The sequence below is a fragment of the Cheilinus undulatus genome, linkage group 22, assembly GCF_018320785.1.
Source record: "Cheilinus undulatus linkage group 22, ASM1832078v1, whole genome shotgun sequence".
Taxonomy (NCBI): Eukaryota; Metazoa; Chordata; class Actinopteri; order Labriformes; family Labridae; genus Cheilinus; species Cheilinus undulatus.
The window spans coordinates 30125263-30145295 of NC_054886.1; the positions used below are offsets into that span (position 1 = coordinate 30125263).

Consider the following 20033-nt stretch of genomic DNA (forward strand, 5'->3'; position numbering starts at 1 on the left):
CTGGTCTGATTCAACAGAGGTCCAGCCTGCTGGTGCTAGTAGTCTCACAGTTAGTGAAATGGAGATCGCCTGAGTGCAGTCAATGTGTTTCAAGTAACTGTAGTATAAAGACACCTGTGTGGAAGGTCCAGTCACTGGTTAATCAGTATTCCTGGCTACCATTACACTATGAACATAAAAGAACACTCCAAGCAGCTCAGAAAAAAGGTTATTGAAAAGTGTAAGTCAGGGATGAGTACAAAAAAAAAAAGAATTCCAAGCTTCACTAGTCTGGACTAGAGTACACTAAAAAGATATGGGAGACTCCATGGTCAAGTGGGAAAAACTTTGTTGGTCTGATGAGTCCAAAATGAAGGTTTTTGGCCATCAGACAAGACACCAAACCACAAAAACACCATCCCCACTGTGAAGCGTGGTGGTGGCAGCATCCTACTGTGGATAGGCTTCTCAACAGCCGGCCCTGGAAGGCTTGTAAAGGTAGAGGGTAAGTCAATGCAGTGAAATATAGGATATTCCTGAAGAATAATCCTACTCAAACGCTTTCAAACAAAGTTGTCGTTAGTCGTGTAGTCAAGGAAAGCCACAACGTGCTGGTATCTGAAGCCAGTTCTCTTCATGTTTGCAGGTGACTCATTTAAATGCCGCCCTGATTCTTTGGAACCTTATTGGTTGAACTTAGCACAGCCATCAAAATTAAGTACCACACATGAATGAATCCTAATTGATCCAATATGATAAGATTAAGAGGTTTTTGTTTAGACAAAAACATGAAAATAAGAGATGAGATAAATGTATAAGAGCAGCTTTGTCCACCACAAGAAGCTGAAGCTACAAGATGAAGCTGGGAAGAAAGAAGACAAAATCAATTTATCACTTTTACAACTTTTTTACTACCATTCAGCCATGAAGATGCTAAGCATGTTTCTACTCATCTGTGCTGTGATGGCCTGACTAATGCTGCTGGTGAGTTTGACAGAGAAATGTCATTTATTTAAAGTGGAAACAGAAGACAAAGCGAGTCACCGATTGTTCTGTTAAACCTTTCAGCTGTCCCCGAAGCAGAGCCTGAAGTGAAGACGGGAGAACCATCCATTCAAGAGGGTGAGCTGTTTTCTTTTTTTCCTCCAAAAATGCAATACAATGAGCTTTTTTTTCAGTGAAAAGACTGAAGAGTGAAAAGTGTGATATTATTGTTCATGCACAGTGCAGATGAATTAAGTAAATGCCTGTTGTGATATCCATCCAGCTGTTGCAGAAGCAGCATCTGATGAAAAGGCAGTGGAACTATTGGTTCAAGAAGGTAAGCTGGCTTTCTCTCTAGTTTTAGAAAAACTAAAGCCTGGGAAACTGAATGATTTTAACCTTTATCACCCTACACATGGCATCAAATAATGACAGAAAACCCCAGCCCTTACTAGTTGTAGTTTATTTATTGATGATGTCAATACATGTGATCAGTAGCATTGGTGCTAGCATCCTGGTCAAAAGTTACTTCATATCGAAGCTGAAGAATAAGACAAACTGTTATTGGGTTCTCAAAACCAAATTACTTATGCATGCCACTTTTTAACTCCTTTTCTGCCCTTTTTTTCTGCAAATTTTTTCCACATGTAGTCTATGTTATTCCACTTAGTAACAGCTGGTCACAATTTTCCAGCCCATATTTTGCCACCTTTTGCTGATTTTTGCCACTTTAAAACACATTTTGCCACTTCACACCCATGTTTGCAAGTTTTAACCTGCTTTTTAACCTCTTGTCACAACTTTAGCCATTCATTTTTCCAAACATTTGTCCATTTTTGCCTGTTTAGGCAAATGATGCCATTTTTCCCCCATTTTTTTGCCACTCTGTAAACACTGGTCACCACTTGTCTTCTGCAACTTTTGCCCATTTCTGTCAGGTTAAATCTATATTTGTCATTTTATAATCCCTTGTCACAATATTTCGGCACATTTTTTTTAACCTTTTATTGACTTTCTTGACCGATTTTTTTCCACTATTATCCTATTTACACTTCTTGAATACATTTTTTGCCACTGTTACCCTATTTTCGAAACTTTCTGAACACTTTTCAATTCTTTTATTTAACATTTAAACCATTTTTGCCTCTTTAAAAAAATGTTTTGCCACTTGACACCCATTTTTGTGACTTTTAAGCTATTTTTGTTCCTTTCAACCTCTTATCACTACTTTAGCCACCCATTTTTTGCAAACATTTTCCTATTTTTCCCTGTGTAGGCCACTGTTGCCACTTTTTAAAAAGTATTTATTTTTGGGCTTTTCATGCCTTTATTAAATAGGAGGAGGACAGTAGATAGAGCTGGCAATTGGAGAGAGTGGGGAAAGACTTGCAGCAAAGGGCCATGGGCTGGATCTGAACCCAGGCCAGCTACGAACATGGGTGGCACTGTAGACCACTGGGCCATCTGGGTGCCCATTTTTGCCACTTTTCACCCATTTTTGTCACTCACAGTTTTACTACAGATTTTTTAAAAATCTTTTTATCTTTCTTTACCCATTTCTTGCAACTTTGATTCTATCTTGCTTCTTTTAACCCACTGTTGCCACTTTTTACCCATTTTTATGACTGTGTAACCACTTTCACCGCTTGTTTACTGACAATTTTTGCCACTATTTACTTTTTTCTCTCTTTTCACAGATGTTCATTGACTTACCAGTTTATTGGTCAGGGGAAACAAATAGGCGTTGTCACATGTTTTCCTTAGAACCAACAGATAATTTGGCCCATGCTGACTTTGGTCTGAAGGGGAGCATAGGGCCAAAAATGGGACCAGATTAGGGGCCCTTTTTTGGCATGTGCCTCACTTTAGATCTGATAACGTATGACAGACAACTGTGTCATGAACCACTAGGTCAAATTTCAGTCATTAAAAGCATCTCTAAGTTCATAAAATTAAACTTTTACAAAAATTCTACAACCTGACTGGAAGAATTATCTGTCTGTTCTACTGCTATGTTACAACTCTGTTTTTAAAGCCACCAGAGAAAACCATTACATTTATGTCACGACAGACAGACAGATAAAAGCTAAAAGTCTCAGTTTGATTTTCTTATCTTTAAGTCTTCAGATATTACTTATCCATCAGTTTTTTTTAATTATATGAAGTTATGTTTCTTCTCCCGTTTTTGAAACATCTTTGTTGTGAAGTTGCTGCTGAAAACAATCTGTCAGAGAGCATCGGGCCCAAAATGGGCACAGTTAATTAGTGGCCTTCCTCACTTTAGATATGATAGGATCCTCCTCCAATTATCATTTCTTTTATATATTTGTGTGCAGATGAGGATCACATCGTCCAGAGATCAATATCTTGTCCCTATGGATGGAGTGGTTACGGGGGCCACTGTTTCCTCTACATTTCAACACCAATGATTTGGGCTAATGTGGACGTAATCAGAGTTTTGGTTAAAATGTGTCAAAACAGTGACATTTGGATAGTTTTCTTTAACTCCTTATCAGGCAAAGAATGGTCATTGGCATAGTTTTTAAATTATTTAAGTTTTATTTGATAAAATGTCAATATATTGTGGAACATACTCAGGTGAAACAATCTAAAACACATTTGTTTGGTTAATCAAATCCATCTACTTAAAACCAACAGACTGTATGTGGAAACGTAGCCTGTAATACTTTGACACGACCTAAGTGAATTTTTTGTCCCTTTAGAAAACCTGTCTGAGCCGAGGGGAAAACCTTGCATCGGTGCACAGCTCTAGTGAGCAGAACTTTATTCAGTCATTGATCCTGAGCCTCACTCATTCATATCAACTCACATGGCTTGGAGGCTCAGGTGCACAGCAGGTATGTTACTGAAGACTAAAATCAAAATGTTACCAAAATCTTCATTCATCCCTTGATGTTCATTTTTTATTGCTGCTCTGATCTTTTAGGAGGGTACCTGGTTCTGGAGTGATGGTACTCTTTTTGACTTCAACTACTGGGATGTGGGTCAGCCTGACAACCGTGCACAGGCTCACTGCCTGCTTTGTTTGTTTGTATGTGTACAAGATAACTCGAGAACGGAAAGTCGGATCTTCACCAAACTTTCAGGGAATATTGGGATAGTGACAGGGAAGAATCGATTAGATTTTGGTGATGATCTGTGCACCTGTTCGGTTTTTCTCACACTTCGAATTTTGACCACCATAGTAATCAATGGGAGCGTGAGTTCCTTGGCGGTGCTGCTTAGGCGTGGGTCTGCCGCCTCAGACGGCCATTCTAGTCTCTAACTGTATTTTTATTCTTTGACTGTAAAAGGATTTGAACAATGTTACCATTTTGTTATTTTTAACTGTTTGCTTGTCAACAACACAATAAAGGCCTAAACACCGAAAAAGCAGCTATTATGAGTCTGAATAGATCATGGCTCTTTGATCAATCTGCCTGAAGCATGGGGTTGGTGTTGGAGGTGTTGCCCTGCAGTGGTTCATCTCCTGTCACAACAGAAAATCAATATTCAACACTAACTAAAGGTTTATTAGGATGTTCAGCTTCTAATTTACATTTCATTATCAGTTTAAAAGTTTGCTGTTTAACACTTGAAGTCCAGAATTCAAGACCTACAAGACAGGCTGTTAGAGGTGTTTTAGACTGCTAGATTATAAACTCGGTTCAAATGAAATAACACAAAAATGTACATTGAACTCATTCCTGTATTCTTTCTATTATTATTCATCATCACATCCAGCAAACTATAATCACTCCATATACAAACACCTGTATTTACAAAAGATAATTCATTTAACACTGTCAGAACAAGAAAAAAAATTAATTCTTGTGTCGAATTCCATGATGAAACATTTCATTTAAAAACCCACCCTTCTGAGGCCGAATAACAAAAAAACTAAGGACTATAACTCCATACTGTGCCTATGTCTTCTGTGTCTCCTGACTGTGGCTCTTTCATTTGTTTGTTTTTGACGTTTATAGCCCAGCTGAATTTCCAAAGAAGGAATTCACTGATACTGTTCAAACACTTACAGAGTGAGACTTTCAGAGCCAGTTAGGTACATAAACTCAACAAAGAAAACCTCCTTGTGGATACGCTTCAGAGAAGTAGTTTTGATGTGATTTGATTTGGGCAGGGGTTTGTATGTGGTCTGGCCCGAGGACCCACCACTACCTCCTTAACAAGAAATCATTCTTTAGAGCCCACCTCAAGGTCAAGTATTAAATTTCCTTATTTCTTTGTCAACTTTGAACAGCCTTCTGATCAAGTAACAGATGGGAGCTGGTCCTTAATGACACCTTGAACCTGATAAGGTTTTAAAATATTTGTTAAGTCAGAGATACAGTGACTATAAAACATGTTCACTCCCTTGAATGTGTTACCTTTTTATTGATATTATACATCAGTCATGGTCGATACACTACATGACAAATTATTATGCCAATGATAAAAAGACGATGCATGTTTTTGTTTGTGTGTGTGTTGCAAAGAACTGAAAATGATCATTTGTTGAATTTGCAGCATTAGGAGGTCATATTTACTGAAATCAAAGCTATTTCAATCAAAAACATCTTAACAGGCAAAGTTCCATGTTAACATAGGAGCCCTTCTTTGATATCACCTTCACAATTCTTGTATCCATTGAACTTGTGAGTTTTTGGAGAGTTTCTGCTTGAATTTCTTTGCAGGATGTCAGAATATCCTCCTAGAGCTGCTGTTTTGATGTGAACTGCCTCCCACCCTCATAAATCATTAGCTTTAGGATGCTCCAAAGTATCTCAGCAGGGTTGAGGTCAGGGTAGGATGGGCCACACCATGAGTTTCTCTCCTTTTATGCCATAGCAGCCAATGACACAGAGGGATTCTTTGCAGCATGAGATGGAGCATTGTCATGCATGAAGATCATTTTGCTACTGAAGGCACGGCTCTTCTTTTTGTACCATGGAAGAAAGTGGTCAGTCAGAAACTCTAGATACTTTGCCAATGTCATATTCGCACCTTCAGGGACCCTACAGGAGCCTACCAGCTCTCCCCCATGATTCTGGCCCAAAACATGACTCCGCCCCCTCCTTGCTGACATCACAGCCTTGTTAGGACATGGTGGCCATCCACCAACCATCCCCTACTCCTCCATCTGGACCATCCAGGGTTGCACGGCACTCATCAGTAAACAAGACTGTTTGAAAATGAGTCTTCATGTATTTTTGGGCCCACTGCAACCATTTCTGCTTGTGAGCATTGGTTAGAGGTGGCTGAATAGTAGGTTTATACACGACTGCAAGCCTCTGGAGGATCCTACACCTTGAGGTTAGTTGGACTCCAGAGGCACCAGCAGCTTTAAAATACCTTTTTGCTGCTTTGTAATGGCATTTTAGCAGCTGCTCTCGTAATCCGATGAATCTGTCTGGCAGATACCTTTCTCATCATGTCATTATCTGCACAAATCCGTCTGTGCTCTGTATCAGCCAAACATTTCTTTACACTACCATGATCATGCTAGAGCTTTCATGAAATATCTAATGTTTTTATACCTTGTCCAAGGCATTGCACTATTTGAGGCTTTTCAGCAGCAGAGATCCTTTTTCTTTCACATATTGCTGAAACCTGTGGCCTGCTTAATAATGTGAAATGTCCGTCTTAAGTAGTTTTCCCATAATTGGGCTCACCTGGTAAACTAATAATCACAGGTGTCTGAGATTGATTTCAGTGATCCAAAGAGCCCTGAGACACAATACCATGCTTAAGTTTAATTGAAAACACTGAATGTTTATGACACTAAAATACAACTTGCATGATAATTTACATGCAGCAAATAATTTGGCATTTGTTGGCAACAACATAATTAAAAACCCTCTTTAATGTCAAAGTGAAAACAGATTTCTATAAAGTAATGTCAGGTCAACAAAAACATGTAAATAAGTGACTGCATAAATATTCACCTCCTTTAAAGTGACTGATCTAATTCAACAGAGGTCCAGCCAACTGGTGCTAGGAGTCCCACAAATAGTGAAATGGGGATCACCTGGCCACAGTGACTGTGTCTGAAATGATTATTGAATGAAGACACCTGTGTGGAAGTCCCAGTCACTAGTTAATCAATATTCCTGGCTACCATTACACCGTGAACATAAAAGAACACTTCAAGGAACTCAGAGAAATGGTTGTTGAAGACTTAAAGTCGGGGGATGAGTATGAAAAAATTCCATGGCCCTGAACATCTCCTGAAGTTCAGTTAAATCCATCATCATTATATGGAGGGAATATGGCACGTATGTAAATGTGCAAAATTGAGCTTGTTGGCAATCAGACAAAATGCCACCACAAACACACCATCCCCACTGTGAAGCACAGTGGTGGCAGCGTCATGTTGTGGGGATGCTTCTCAGCAGTCAGCCCCAGAAGACTTGTAAAGGTAGAGGGTAAAATGAATGCAACAAAATATTGGACAATCTTATGCATACCCCTTCAAATAAAGTGTTACTGAAACTTCAGAATGATACCTTTCTAAAGACACATTTGTTGTGCTTTACTTTAAATGGTTCAAACACAGCATTCAGTTTAATGTGGGTATTCCTGGATAGGGATTTCTGACTACTTTACATGGTGATTTTTCACTTAATTTCAGATAGTTTAGTTGTGTAGTCTAGAGAGACTATAACATGTATTAGTTTCTAAAGCCAGTCCTCTTCATATTTGCATTTAAATGCCACCAGGATTCTGTGGAAACTTCCTCAAGTGTAAATATTTGAAATCCTTGTTGGTTGAACTTTGCACAGCCATTGATATTAAGTGCCATGTAAACTAATCCAAAATGATGCCTTCAATCTGATAAGATTCTGAGGTGTTTGTCTAGACAAAGAGCTAAAGATAAGTAACTGTATATAAGAGATGCTCTGTCCAGCATCTCCACACACGAAGCTGAAGTCACAAGACGAAGCTGGAAGGAAAGAAGACAAAATCCATTCATCACTTTTACTACCTGCAACAAATCAGCCATGAAGATGCTGGCCATGTTTCTACTTATCTGTGCCGTGATGGCCCTGACTAATGCTTCTGGTGAGCTGAACAGAGAATTTTGACACTTAAGCATACAATTGTTGTTTTTATGGAGTGAAAACTATGTGTGAACTGTTCTGTTAAACCTTTCAGCTGCCCCAGAAGCAGAGCCTGATGTGAAGATGGGAGAACCATCCGTTCAAGGGGGTGAGTATTTTTCATCCAAAAATGCAACACAATACCCATATATATTGTGTTATGTTTCTTCTCCCGTTTATTAAGCATCTGTGTTTTTAAGTTGCTGCTGAAAACAATCTGACAGAGAGCATCGGGCCCAAAATGGGCACAATTAATTAGTGGCCTTCCTCACTTTAGATCTGATAGGATTCTCCTCTAATCATCATTTCTTTTGTAAATTTGTGTGCAGATGAGGATCGCATCCTCAAGAGTTCAATATTTTGTCCCCACGGATGGAGTGGTTACAGGGGCCGCTGCTTCCTCTACATTCCAACAGCAATGACTTGGGCTAATGCTGAGGTAATCAGAGTTTTTGGTTAAAAATGTGTCAAAACAGTGACGTTTGGATAGTTTTCTTTAACGCCTTGATCGGCACAGAATGTTAACTGGCATAGTTTTTTAAAAATTCAAGTTTTATTTGATAAAATGTCAACATATTGTGGAAAATCTTCAGGTAAAATGTTCTAGAGTTGATATGTTCAATCAAATTCATCTTCCTAAAAGCAACAGACTGTATGTGGAAATGTAGCCTATAATACTTTGACACGACCTGAAAGGATTTTTCGTCCCTTTAGAAAACCTGTCTGAACCGAGGGGGGAACCTTGCGTCGGTGCACAGCTTTAGTGAGCAGAACTTTATTCAGTCATTGATCCTGAGCCTCACTCATTCATATCCACTCACATGGCTTGGAGGCTCAGATGCAGAGCAGGTACGTTACTGAGGACTAAACCAAAATGTTACTGAAAGCTTCCTTCAGCCCATGATGTCCATTTTTTTATTGCTGCTTTGATCTTTTAGGAGGGTACCTGGTTCTGGAGTGATGGTACTCATTTTGAGTTCACCTACTGGGATGCAGGTCAGCCTGATAACCGTGCACAGTCTCACTGTCTGCTCATGAACTTTGGAGGTAAATTTATGTAAAACTGAAGATTTTCTTTTTTTCTGAGGTCTGAAAGTAATACAGTCGTTTTTATATGCATTAGCATGCAATCATGTACTTAAGAACTGTACCTGAAGTTAAGATGCTTCACCTCATTACCTGAGTTTAGATGAGCCAGTGGTAGTCAGTTCATCCCTAATTACCTCTCTCTGTCTGTTCACAGGTAACAAGAAATTTGATGATCAGCCCTGCTATTACTCAATGCCATTCGTCTGTGCAATGAAACCGTGAAGTCTCTTTGGATGACAGAGGCACCTACAGTAGAAAGGACATTGTTTGAGAAATGTCCTTTCAAATACTTCTAAGTCTATAATTTTCCTTTTCTTATGTCTAATCCATAGAGTCAGGTAGAAATGTATCATCATAATCTCTAACTCTGGCATATTTCTGTTCTTTGATGGTAAAAGGATTCAAGCAATGATACCATTTTGTTAATTTAACTGTTTTTCTTGTAAACAACACAATAAAGGCCTGAGCATTAAAAAGCAGCTATTATGAGTCTGAATAGATCATGGTTCTTTGATCAATCTGCCTGAAGCATGGGGTTGGTGTTGGAGGTGTTTCCCTGCAGTGGTTCATCTCCTATCTACTCCATAGCTACTGTGTGAGCAGCAGCACCACCTACTGGTAGACTGTACACAGAGCATCACAATTCTGACAAGTATAAAAACATAACAGAAGATCAATATTCAACAACTGAGGGGATTATTAGGATGTTCAGCTTCTAATTTACATTTTATCATCAGTTTAAAAGTTTGCTGTTTAACACTTGAAGTCCAGAATTCAAGACCTACAAGACAGGCTGTTAGAGGTGTTTTAGACTGCTAGATTATAAACTCGGTTCAAATGAAACAAAACAAAAATGTACATTGAACTGATTCATGAAGGCATTTTTAGTGTCATTTTTCATCACATCCAGCAAACTGTAATCACTCCATATGAAACACCTGTATTTACAAAAGATAATTCATTTCACACTCCAAGAACAAGAAAAAAAACAACTTGTGTCGAATTTCATGATGACACGTTCCATTTGATCGCCTTTTATATGTAGTCCTGATCACCTAAAGTTTAGTGGGACATTTCTGAGAAATTCTGCAGTGCAGTTACCACCTCCTGTTGTCAATTTCACCAGTAGCTTCATTGTTAACTAAGAGGTTTCTGCTTTAAGTTATTCTAGAAAAATTAAGTGTAACTACACTGAAGCCTCATCCAGGAGGAATACAATAAACTAAGCTAAAGCAGCACAGTAAAATAAATTTGCTGTTTTCATCAAAGTTTCAAAATACAAGCTATAAATGCCCACTTCAGGATAGTTAGAGAACTCCTTAGTTTTTATTGTTTTATTTTATGTGTACAATAATGAGGATTGAAGTTTTAAAAAAGTAACGCCTGAGTTGCTTTTCAAAGTAAGTAGTTACTTTTACAAAGCAGTAACTCAGTTACTAACTTAGTTACTTTTTGCAAGCAGTAACTAGTAACTGTAACCAGCCACCATTTTTCAGTAACCTGCCCAACACTGTCCTGCACACATGCATAGATACTTTTAATAACAGGACTGGGAGGGCCCGTTCTCTGGGTTTGTATGATTCCACACGTGTTTGCTCTACTCCTCTTGAGACACATGGCCCTTTTATTTTCTTTGTGTTAGATTGAGTCTTGAGTTCATTTGGATGGTTGGTGGATAGCCACCATGTCCTAACAAGGCTGTGACATCAGCAAGGAGGGGGCAGAGTCATGTTTTGGGCCAGAATCATGGGGGAGAGCTGTGAGACCCTTCAAGGGTCCCTGAAGGTGTGAAAATGACCTCGGCAGAGTATGTCGACTTTCTGACTGGCCACTTTCTTCCATGGTACAAAAAGAACCATTCAGGGAATTATCTTATCTGATCATAAAGATGGCAAATATGGTTGAAAACTATCCAACTGTTCTGAATTGTCTACATCAACATTTAACTACATTAACACTACCACATCAAGCACATGAGGAAACCCACCCTTCTGAGGCTTAATAACAAAAAACAAAGGACTATAACTCCATACTGTGCCTACGTCTTCTGTGTCTCCTGACTGTGGCTCTTTCATTTGTTTGTTTTTGACGTTTATAGCCCAGCTACATTTCCAAAGAAGGAATTCACTAATACTGTTCAAACACTTACATAGTGAGACTTTCAGAGCCAGTTAGGTACATAAACCTGACAAAGAAAACCTCTTTGTGGGTACACTTCAGAGAAGTAGATTTGATGTGATTTGATTTGGGCAGGGGTTTGTATTTGGTCTGGTCTGAGGACCCACCACTAACTCCTTAACAAGAAATCATTCTTTAGAGCCCACCTCAAGGTCAAGTATGAAATTTCCTTATTTCTTTATCAACTTTGAACAGCCTTCTGATCAAGTAACAGATGGGAGCTGGTCCTTAATGACACCTTGAACCTGATAAGGTTTTAAAATATTTGTTAAGTCAGATGCAGTGACTATAAAACACGTTCACTCCCTTGAATGTGTTACCTTTTTATTGATATTATACATCAGTCATGGTCGATACACTACGTGTCAAATTACTGCCAATGATATTTTTCTGTTTTTCCTAAATATTCGATGCATGTTTGTATACACAGTGCTTAACAAATTTATCAGACCACCTCTGATATTTGTCTCAGAGACCATCCAGCATCATGAAGTGCTTTAATGCAGACTCATTCATTTTCACTCAGCTCTCTACATTTTACCATTTTGAACAGGAATGAGGAATATCAAACTGAATTCACCCAAATTTGAGCCGGCTCACTGGGCTTCTCTGAGAAGTCAGAAATGAATCAAGCATAACATTCAACCACTAAAACTCATTTTTCTGTTCAGGAATGCAAGTAAATAACTATAATTTATATATTAATCAAGAAATATTAATGTGCTTTACTATTTTTTTTTTTCATTTTTTTTTGTAAATCAGTAAATTTGAAATTTCATGGATAACAACAATAATTCTATTTTAGCATTAAAAATATCATTTGGGTTAAAGAGCTTCTACATATTGGTGTATTAACCATTGCAGAAACATTAAAAAATGATTTTGTTAATTACCAATGCTGTTAATTTAGGGCAGCTGTGGCATTAACTTTACTTTGGTTAGGGTTAGGGTGGTCTAATAAAGTTGTTAAGCACTGTATATGTAAATATCTGTTTATGTATATATGTGTGTATAGTTGTTTAACCCTCGGATCCTACTATGTCTGTGTTGAGGACATTCATCATTTTTATCTTTCTCTTTTTGTTAGTTGATAGTCACATTTTTATAGATTGAGGCATCAAATTTGGCCAAAGTTATTATTTTTCTTCATATTAAAAAAAACAAACAAAAAAAAAAACGTGTTGCTCATAGAAGTCGATTGATGCGAAATAGCCCCATCCATCCTTGTTTGTCCGAAATTGGACAAATAGACTTCCATTAAAAACACATTTTTGACTGTGTGTCTATGGCAACAGGGATCTAAATTTCACCATTCCGAGATGATCCAGCAGGTAGTGCCAGCACACCATTTTAACCCCTTCAGCAATGCACACATGGTTTTCCTTCCATGGACTCAGACTGTTTGGAGCACTATTTCACCCACTAAACACCATCAGAATTAAATGAACCGATTCATGCCACTAGATATGGATGTCTGAGAGTGGGCTGCATGTGTAAGGAAAAGTTTGTGTGCTCCTTGCTGATGTCACAGCCTTGTTAGGACATGGTGGCCATCCACCAACCAACCACTACTCTTCCATCTGGTCCATCTAGGGTTGCACGGCACTCATCAGTCAACAAGACTGTTTGAAAATGAGTCTTCATGTATTTCTGAGCCCACTGCAACCATTTCTGCTTGTGAGCATTGGTTAGGGGTGGCTGAATAGTAGGTTTATACACGACTGCAAGCCTCTGGAGGATCCTACACCTTGAGGTTGGTGGGACTCCAGAGGCACCAGCAGCTTCAAATACCTGTTTGCTGCTTTCATGAAATATCTAATGTTTTCATACTTTGTCCAAGGCATTGCACTATTTGATGCTTTTCAGCAGCAGAGATCCTTTTTCTTTCACATATTGCTGAAACCTGTGGCCTGCTTAATAATGTGGAACGTCCGTCTTAAGTAGTTTTCCCGTAATTGGGCTCACCTGGCTAACTATTGATCACAGGTGTCTGAGATTGATTTCAGTGATCCAAAGAGTCCTGAGACACAATACCATGCATGAGTTTAATTGAAAACACTGAATGTTTATGACACTAAAATACAATTTGCTGGCAACAAAATAATTAAAAACCCTCTTTAATGTCAAAGTGAAAACAGATTTCTATAAAGTAATGGCAGGTCAACAAAACATGTAAATAAGTGACTGCATAAATATTCACCTCCTTTAAAGTGACTGATCTAATTCAACAGAGGTCCAGCCAACTTGTGCTAGGAGTCCCACAAATAGTGAAATGGGGATCACATTGCCGCAGTGACTGTGTCTGAAATGATTGTAGAATAAAGACACCCGTGTGGAAGGCCCAGTCATTGGTTAATCAGTATTCCTGGCTACCATTGCACCGTGAACATAAAAGAACACTCCAAGGAACTCAGAGAAATGGTTGTTGAAGAGTTTAAGTCAGGGGATGAGTACGAAAAAATTCCATGGCCCTGAACATCTCCTGAAGTTCAGTTAAATCCATCATCATTATATGGAGGGAATTTGGCACATATGTAAATGTGCAAAATTGAGCTTGTTGGCCATCAGACAAGATGCCACCACAAACACACCATCCCCACTGTGAGGCACAGTGGTGGCAGCATCATGCTGTAGGGATGCTTCTCAGCAGTCAGCCCCAGAAGACTTGTAAAGGTAGAGGGTAAAATGAATGCAACAAAATATTGGACAATCTTATGCATACCCCTTCAGATAAAGTGTTACTGAAACTTCAGAATGATACCTTTCTAAAGACACATTTGTTGTGCTTTACTTCAAATGGTTCAAACACAGCATTCAGTTTAATGTGGGTATTCCTGGATAGGGATTTCTGACTACTTTACATGGTGATTTTTCACTTAATTTCAGATAGTTTAGTTGTGTAGTCTAGAGAGACTATAACATGTATTAGTTTCTAAAGCCAGTCCTCTTCATATTTGCATTTAAATGCCACCAGGATTCTGTGGAAACTTCCTCAAGTGTAAATATTTGAAATCTTTGTTGGTTGAACTTAGCACAGCAATTAAAAGTAAGTAGCGCATGTAAACTAATCCAAAATGATGCCTTCAATCTGATAAGATTCTGAGGTGTTTGTCTAGACAACGATATAAAGATAAGATAACTATATAAAAGATGTTCTGTCCACCATCTCCACACACGAAGCTGAAGTCACAAGACTGAGGAGAAAGAAGACAAAATCCATTTATCACTTTTACTTCCTGCATCAACTTAGCCATGAAGACACTGGTCATGTTTCTACTCATCTGTGCCGTGATGGTCCTGAATAATGCTGCTGGTGAGTTTAACAGAGAAATGAAGATGGGAGAACCATCCGTTCAGTTAATCCAAAATGCAACAAAATAGCCATATTTTCAGTTAAAATTATATGGTGAATACCACCCAAAAGTAACGTTATTTTATGTTGTGTTTCTTCTGCCATTTATGGAGCATCTGTATTGTTAAGTTGCTGCTGAAAACAATCTGACAGAGAGCATCGGGCCCAAAATGGGCACAGTTAATTAGGGGCCTTCCTCACTTTAGATCTGATAGGATTCTCCTCCAATCATCATTTCTTTTTTTTTAAATTTGTGTGCAGATGAGGATCACATCCTCAAGAGATCAATATCTTGTCCCCACGGATGGAGTGGTTACAGGGGCCGCTGTTTCCTCTACATTTCAACACCAATGACTTGGGGTAATGCTGAGGTAATCAGAGTTTTTGGATAAAATGTGACAATACAGTGACATTTGGATAATTTTCTTTAACTTCTTTTCCGGCAAAGGTTGTCAATTGGCATAATTTTTGAAGTACTTACATTTTATTTGAGAAAGTGTCAACATATAGTGGAAAATCTTCAGGTAAAATGATCTAGAGTCCATATGTTTGGTCAAAAAAAAATCCATCTACCTAAAACCAAGAGACTGTATGTGGAAACGTAGCCTGTAATACCTTGGCACCACTTCATGCCTCGATCTATGGATTTGTCAACCCTTTAGCAAACCTGTCTGAGCCGAGGGGGGAACCTTGCGTCGGTGCACAGCTTTAGTGAGCAGAACTTTATTCAGTCATTGATCCTGAGCCTCACTCATTCATATCCACTCACATGGCTTGGAGGCTCAGATGCAGAGCAGGTACGTTACTGAGGACTAAACCAAAATGTTACTGAAAGCTTCCTTCAGCCCATGATGTCCATTTTTTTATTGCTGCTTTGATCTTTTAGGAGGGTACCTGGTTCTGGAGTGATGGTACTCATTTTGAGTTCACCTACTGGGATGCAGGTCAGCCTGATAACCGTGCACAGTCTCACTGTCTGCTCATGAACTTTGGAGGTAAATTTATGTAAAACTGAAGATTTTCTTTTTTTCTGAGGTCTGAAAGTAATACAGTCGTTTTTATATGCATTAGCATGCAATCATGTACTTAAGAACTGTACCTGAAGTTAAGATGCTTCACCTCATTACCTGAGTTTAGATGAGCCAGTGGTAGTCAGTTCATCCCTAATTACCTCTCTCTGTCTGTTCACAGGTAACAAGAAATTTGATGATCAGCCCTGCTATTACTCAATGCCATTTGTCTGTGCAATGAAACCGTGAAGTCTCTTTGGATGACAGAGGCACCTACAGTAGAAAGGACATTGTTTGAGAAATGTCCTTTCAAATACTTCTAAGTCTATAATTTTCCTTTTCTTATGTCTAATCCATAGAGTCAGGTAGAAATGTATCATCATAATCTCTAACTCTGGCATATTTCTGTTCTTTGATGGTAAAAGGATTCAAGCAATGATACCATTTTGTTAATTTAACTGTTTTTCTTGTAAACAACACAATAAAGGCCTGAGCATTAAAAAAGCAGCTATTATGAGTCTGAATAGATCATGGTTCTTTGATCAATCTGCCTGAAGCATGGGGTTGGTGTTGGAGGTGTTTCCCTGCAGTGGTTCATCTCCTATCTACTCCATAGCTACTGTGTGAGCAGCAGCACCACCTACTGGTAGACTGTACACAGAGCATCACAATTCTGACAAGTATAAAAACACAACAGAAGATCAATATTCAACAACTGAGGGGATTATTAGGATGTTCAGCTTCTAATTTACATTTTATCATCAGTTTAAAAGTTTGCTGTTTAACACTTGAAGTCCAGAATTCAAGACCTACAAGACAGGCTGTTAGAGGTGTTTTAGACTGCTAGATTATAAACTCGGTTCAAATGAAACAAAACAAAAATGTACATTGAACTGATTCATGAAGGCATTTTTAGTGTCATTTTTCATCACATCCAGCAAACTGTAATCACTCCATATGAAACACCTGTATTTACAAAAGATAATTCATTTCACACTCCAAGAACAAGAAAAAAAACAACTTGTGTCGAATTTCATAATGACACGTTCCATTTTGATCGCCTTTTATATGTAGTCCTGATCACCTAAAGTTTAGTGGGACATTTCTGAGAAATTCTGCAGTGCAGTTACCACCTCCTGTTGTCAATTTCACCAGTGGCTTCATTGTTAACTAAGAGGTTTCTGCTTTAAGTTATTCTAGAAAAAATAAGTGTAACTACACTGAAGCCTCATCCAGGAGGAATACAATAAACTAAGCTAAAGCAGCACAGTAAAATAAATTTGCTGTTTTCATCAAAGTTTCAAAATACAAGCTATAAATGCCCACTTCAGGGTAGTTAGAGAACTCCTTAGTTTTTATTGTTTTATTTTATGTGTACAATAATGAGGATTGAAGTTTTAAAAAAGTAACGCCTGAGTTGCTTTTCAAAGTAAGTAGTTACTTTTACAAAGCAGTAACTCAGTTACTAACTTAGTTACTTTTTGCAAGCAGTAACTAGTAACTGTAACCAGCCACCATTTTTCAGTAACTTGCCCAACACTGTCCTGCACACATGCATAGATACTTTTAATAACAGGACTGGGAGGGCCCGTTCTCTGGGTTTGTATGATTCCTCACGTGTTTGCTCTACTCCTCTTGAGACACATGGCCCTTTTATTTTGTTTGTGTTAGATTGAGTCTTGAGTTCATTTGGATGGTTGGTGGATAGCCACCATGTCCTAACAAGGCTGTGACATCAGCAAGGAGGGGGCAGAGTCATGTTTTGGGCCAGAATCATGGGGGAGAGCTGTGAGACCCTTCAAGGGTCCCTGAAGGTGTGAAAATGACCTCGGCAGAGTATGTCGACTTTCTGACTGGCCACTTTCTTCCATGGTACAAAAAGAACCATTCAGGGAATTATCTTATCTGATCATAAAGATGGCAAATATGGTTGAAAACTATCCAACTGTTCTGAATTGTCTACATCAACATTTAACTACATTAACACACTCACATCAAGCACATGAGGAAACCCACCCTTCTGAGGCTTAATAACAAAAAACAAAGGACTATAACTCCATACTGTGCCTACGTCTTCTGTGTCTCCTGACTGTGGCTCTTTCATTTGTTTGTTTTTGACGTTTATAGCCCAGCTACATTTCCAAAGAAGGAATTCACTAATACTGTTCAAACACTTACATAGTGAGACTTTCAGAGCCAGTTAGGTACATAAACCTGACAAAGAAAACCTCTTTGTGGGTACACTTCAGAGAAGTAGATTTGATGTGATTTGATTTGGGCAGGGGTTTGTATTTGGTCTGGTCTGAGGACCCACCACTACCTCCTTAACAAGAAATCATTCTTTAGAGCCCACCTCAAGGTCAAGTATGAAATTTCCTTATTTCTTTATCAACTTTGAACAGCCTTCTGATCAAGTAACAGATGGTAGCTGGTCCTTAATGACACCTTGAACCTGATAAGGTTTTAAAATATTTGTTAAGTCAGAGATGCAGTGACTATAAAACACGTTCACTCCCTTGAATGTGTTACCTTTTTATTGATATTATACATCAGTCATGGTCGATACACTACGTGTCAAATTACTGCCAATGATATTTTTCTGTTTTTCCTAAATATTCGATGCATGTTTGTATACACAGTGCTTAACAAATTTATCAGACCACCTCTGATATTTGTCTCATAGACCATCCAGCATCATGAAGTGCTTTAATGCAGACTCATTCATTTTCACTCAGCTCTCTACATTTTACCATTTTGAACAGGAATGAGGAATATCAAACTGAATTCACCCAAATTTGAGCCGGCTCACTGGGCTTCTCTGAGAAGTCAGAAATGAATCAAGCATAACATTCAACCACTAAAACTCATTTTTCTGTTCAGGAATGCAAGTAAATAACTATAATTTATATATTAATCAAGAAATATTAATGTGCTTTACTATTTTTTTTTTTCATTTTTTTTTGTAAATCAGTAAATTTGAAATTTCATGGATAACAACAATAATTCTATTTTAGCATTAAAAATATCATTTGGGTTAAAGAGCTTCTACATATTGGTGTATTAACCATTGCAGAAACATTAAAAAATGATTTTGTTAATTACCAATGCTGTTAATTTAGGGCAGCTGTGGCATTAACTTTACTTTGGTTAGGGTTAGGGTGGTCTAATAAAGTTGTTAAGCACTGTATATGTAAATATCTGTTTATGTATATATGTGTGTATAGTTGTTTAACCCTCGGATCCTACTATGTCTGTGTTGAGGACATTCATCATTTTTATCTTTCTCTTTTTGTTAGTTGATAGTCACATTTTTATAGATTGAGGCATCAAATTTGGCCAAAGTTATTATTTTTCTTCATATTAAAAAAAACAAACAAAAAAAAAAACGTGTTGCTCATAGAAGTCGATTGATGCGAAATAGCCCCATCCATCCTTGTTTGTCCGAAATTGGACAAATAGACTTCCATTAAAAACACATTTTTTGACTGTGTGTCTATGGCAACAGGGATCTAAATTTCACCATTCCGAGATGATCCAGCAGGTAGTGCCAGCACACCATTTTAACCCCTTCAGCAATGCACACATGGTTTTCCTTCCATGGACTCAGACTGTTTGGAGCACTATTTCACCCACTAAACACCATCAGAATTAAATGAACCGATTCATGCCACTAGATATGGATGTCTGAGAGTGGGCTGCATGTGTAAGGAAAAGTTTGTGTGCTCCTTGCTGATGTCACAGCCTTGTTAGGACATGGTGGCCATCCACCAACCAACCACTACTCTTCCATCTGGTCCATCTAGGGTTGCACGGCACTCATCAGTCAACAAGACTGTTTGAAAATGAGTCTTCATGTATTTCTGAGCCCACTGCAACCATTTCTGCTTGTGAGCATTGGTTAGGGGTGGCTGAATAGTAGGTTTATACACGACTGCAAGCCTCTGGAGGATCCTACACCTTGAGGTTGGTGGGACTCCAGAGGCACCAGCAGCTTCAAATACCTGTTTGCTGCTTTCATGAAATATCTAATGTTTTCATACTTTGTCCAAGGCATTGCACTATTTGATGCTTTTCAGCAGCAGAGATCCTTTTTCTTTCACATATTGCTGAAACCTGTGGCCTGCTTAATAATGTGGAACGTCCGTCTTAAGTAGTTTTCCCGTAATTGGGCTCACCTGGCTAACTATTGATCACAGGTGTCTGAGATTGATTTCAGTGATCCAAAGAGTCCTGAGACACAATACCATGCATGAGTTTAATTGAAAACACTGAATGTTTATGACACTAAAATACAATTTGCTGGCAACAAAATAATTAAAAACCCTCTTTAATGTCAAAGTG

At 38.4% G+C, this 20033-nt stretch overlaps 2 protein-coding genes across 2 annotated transcripts; both read left to right on the plus strand.

Moving 5' to 3' along the window:
• The first annotated feature begins 7964 nt into the window (after positions 1-7964).
• Positions 7965-9374, plus strand: LOC121504072 (galactose-specific lectin nattectin-like). Its single transcript, XM_041778662.1, has 6 exons — positions 7965-8025; positions 8119-8172; positions 8393-8502; positions 8778-8912; positions 9002-9110; positions 9307-9374. Exons 1-6 carry the CDS (start codon positions 7965-7967, stop codon positions 9372-9374), a joined length of 537 nt encoding a protein of 178 aa, XP_041634596.1.
• A 5145-nt stretch (positions 9375-14519) lies between these two features.
• LOC121504922 (galactose-specific lectin nattectin-like) lies at positions 14520-16176 on the plus strand. The gene is made up of 5 exons (XM_041780030.1): positions 14520-14643; positions 14944-15053; positions 15345-15479; positions 15569-15677; positions 15874-16176. The coding sequence occupies exons 1-5, from the start codon at positions 14583-14585 to the stop codon at positions 15939-15941; spliced, it is 483 nt and encodes a 160-aa protein (XP_041635964.1). The 5' UTR covers positions 14520-14582; the 3' UTR covers positions 15942-16176.
• The last annotated feature ends 3857 nt before the right edge of the window (positions 16177-20033 follow it).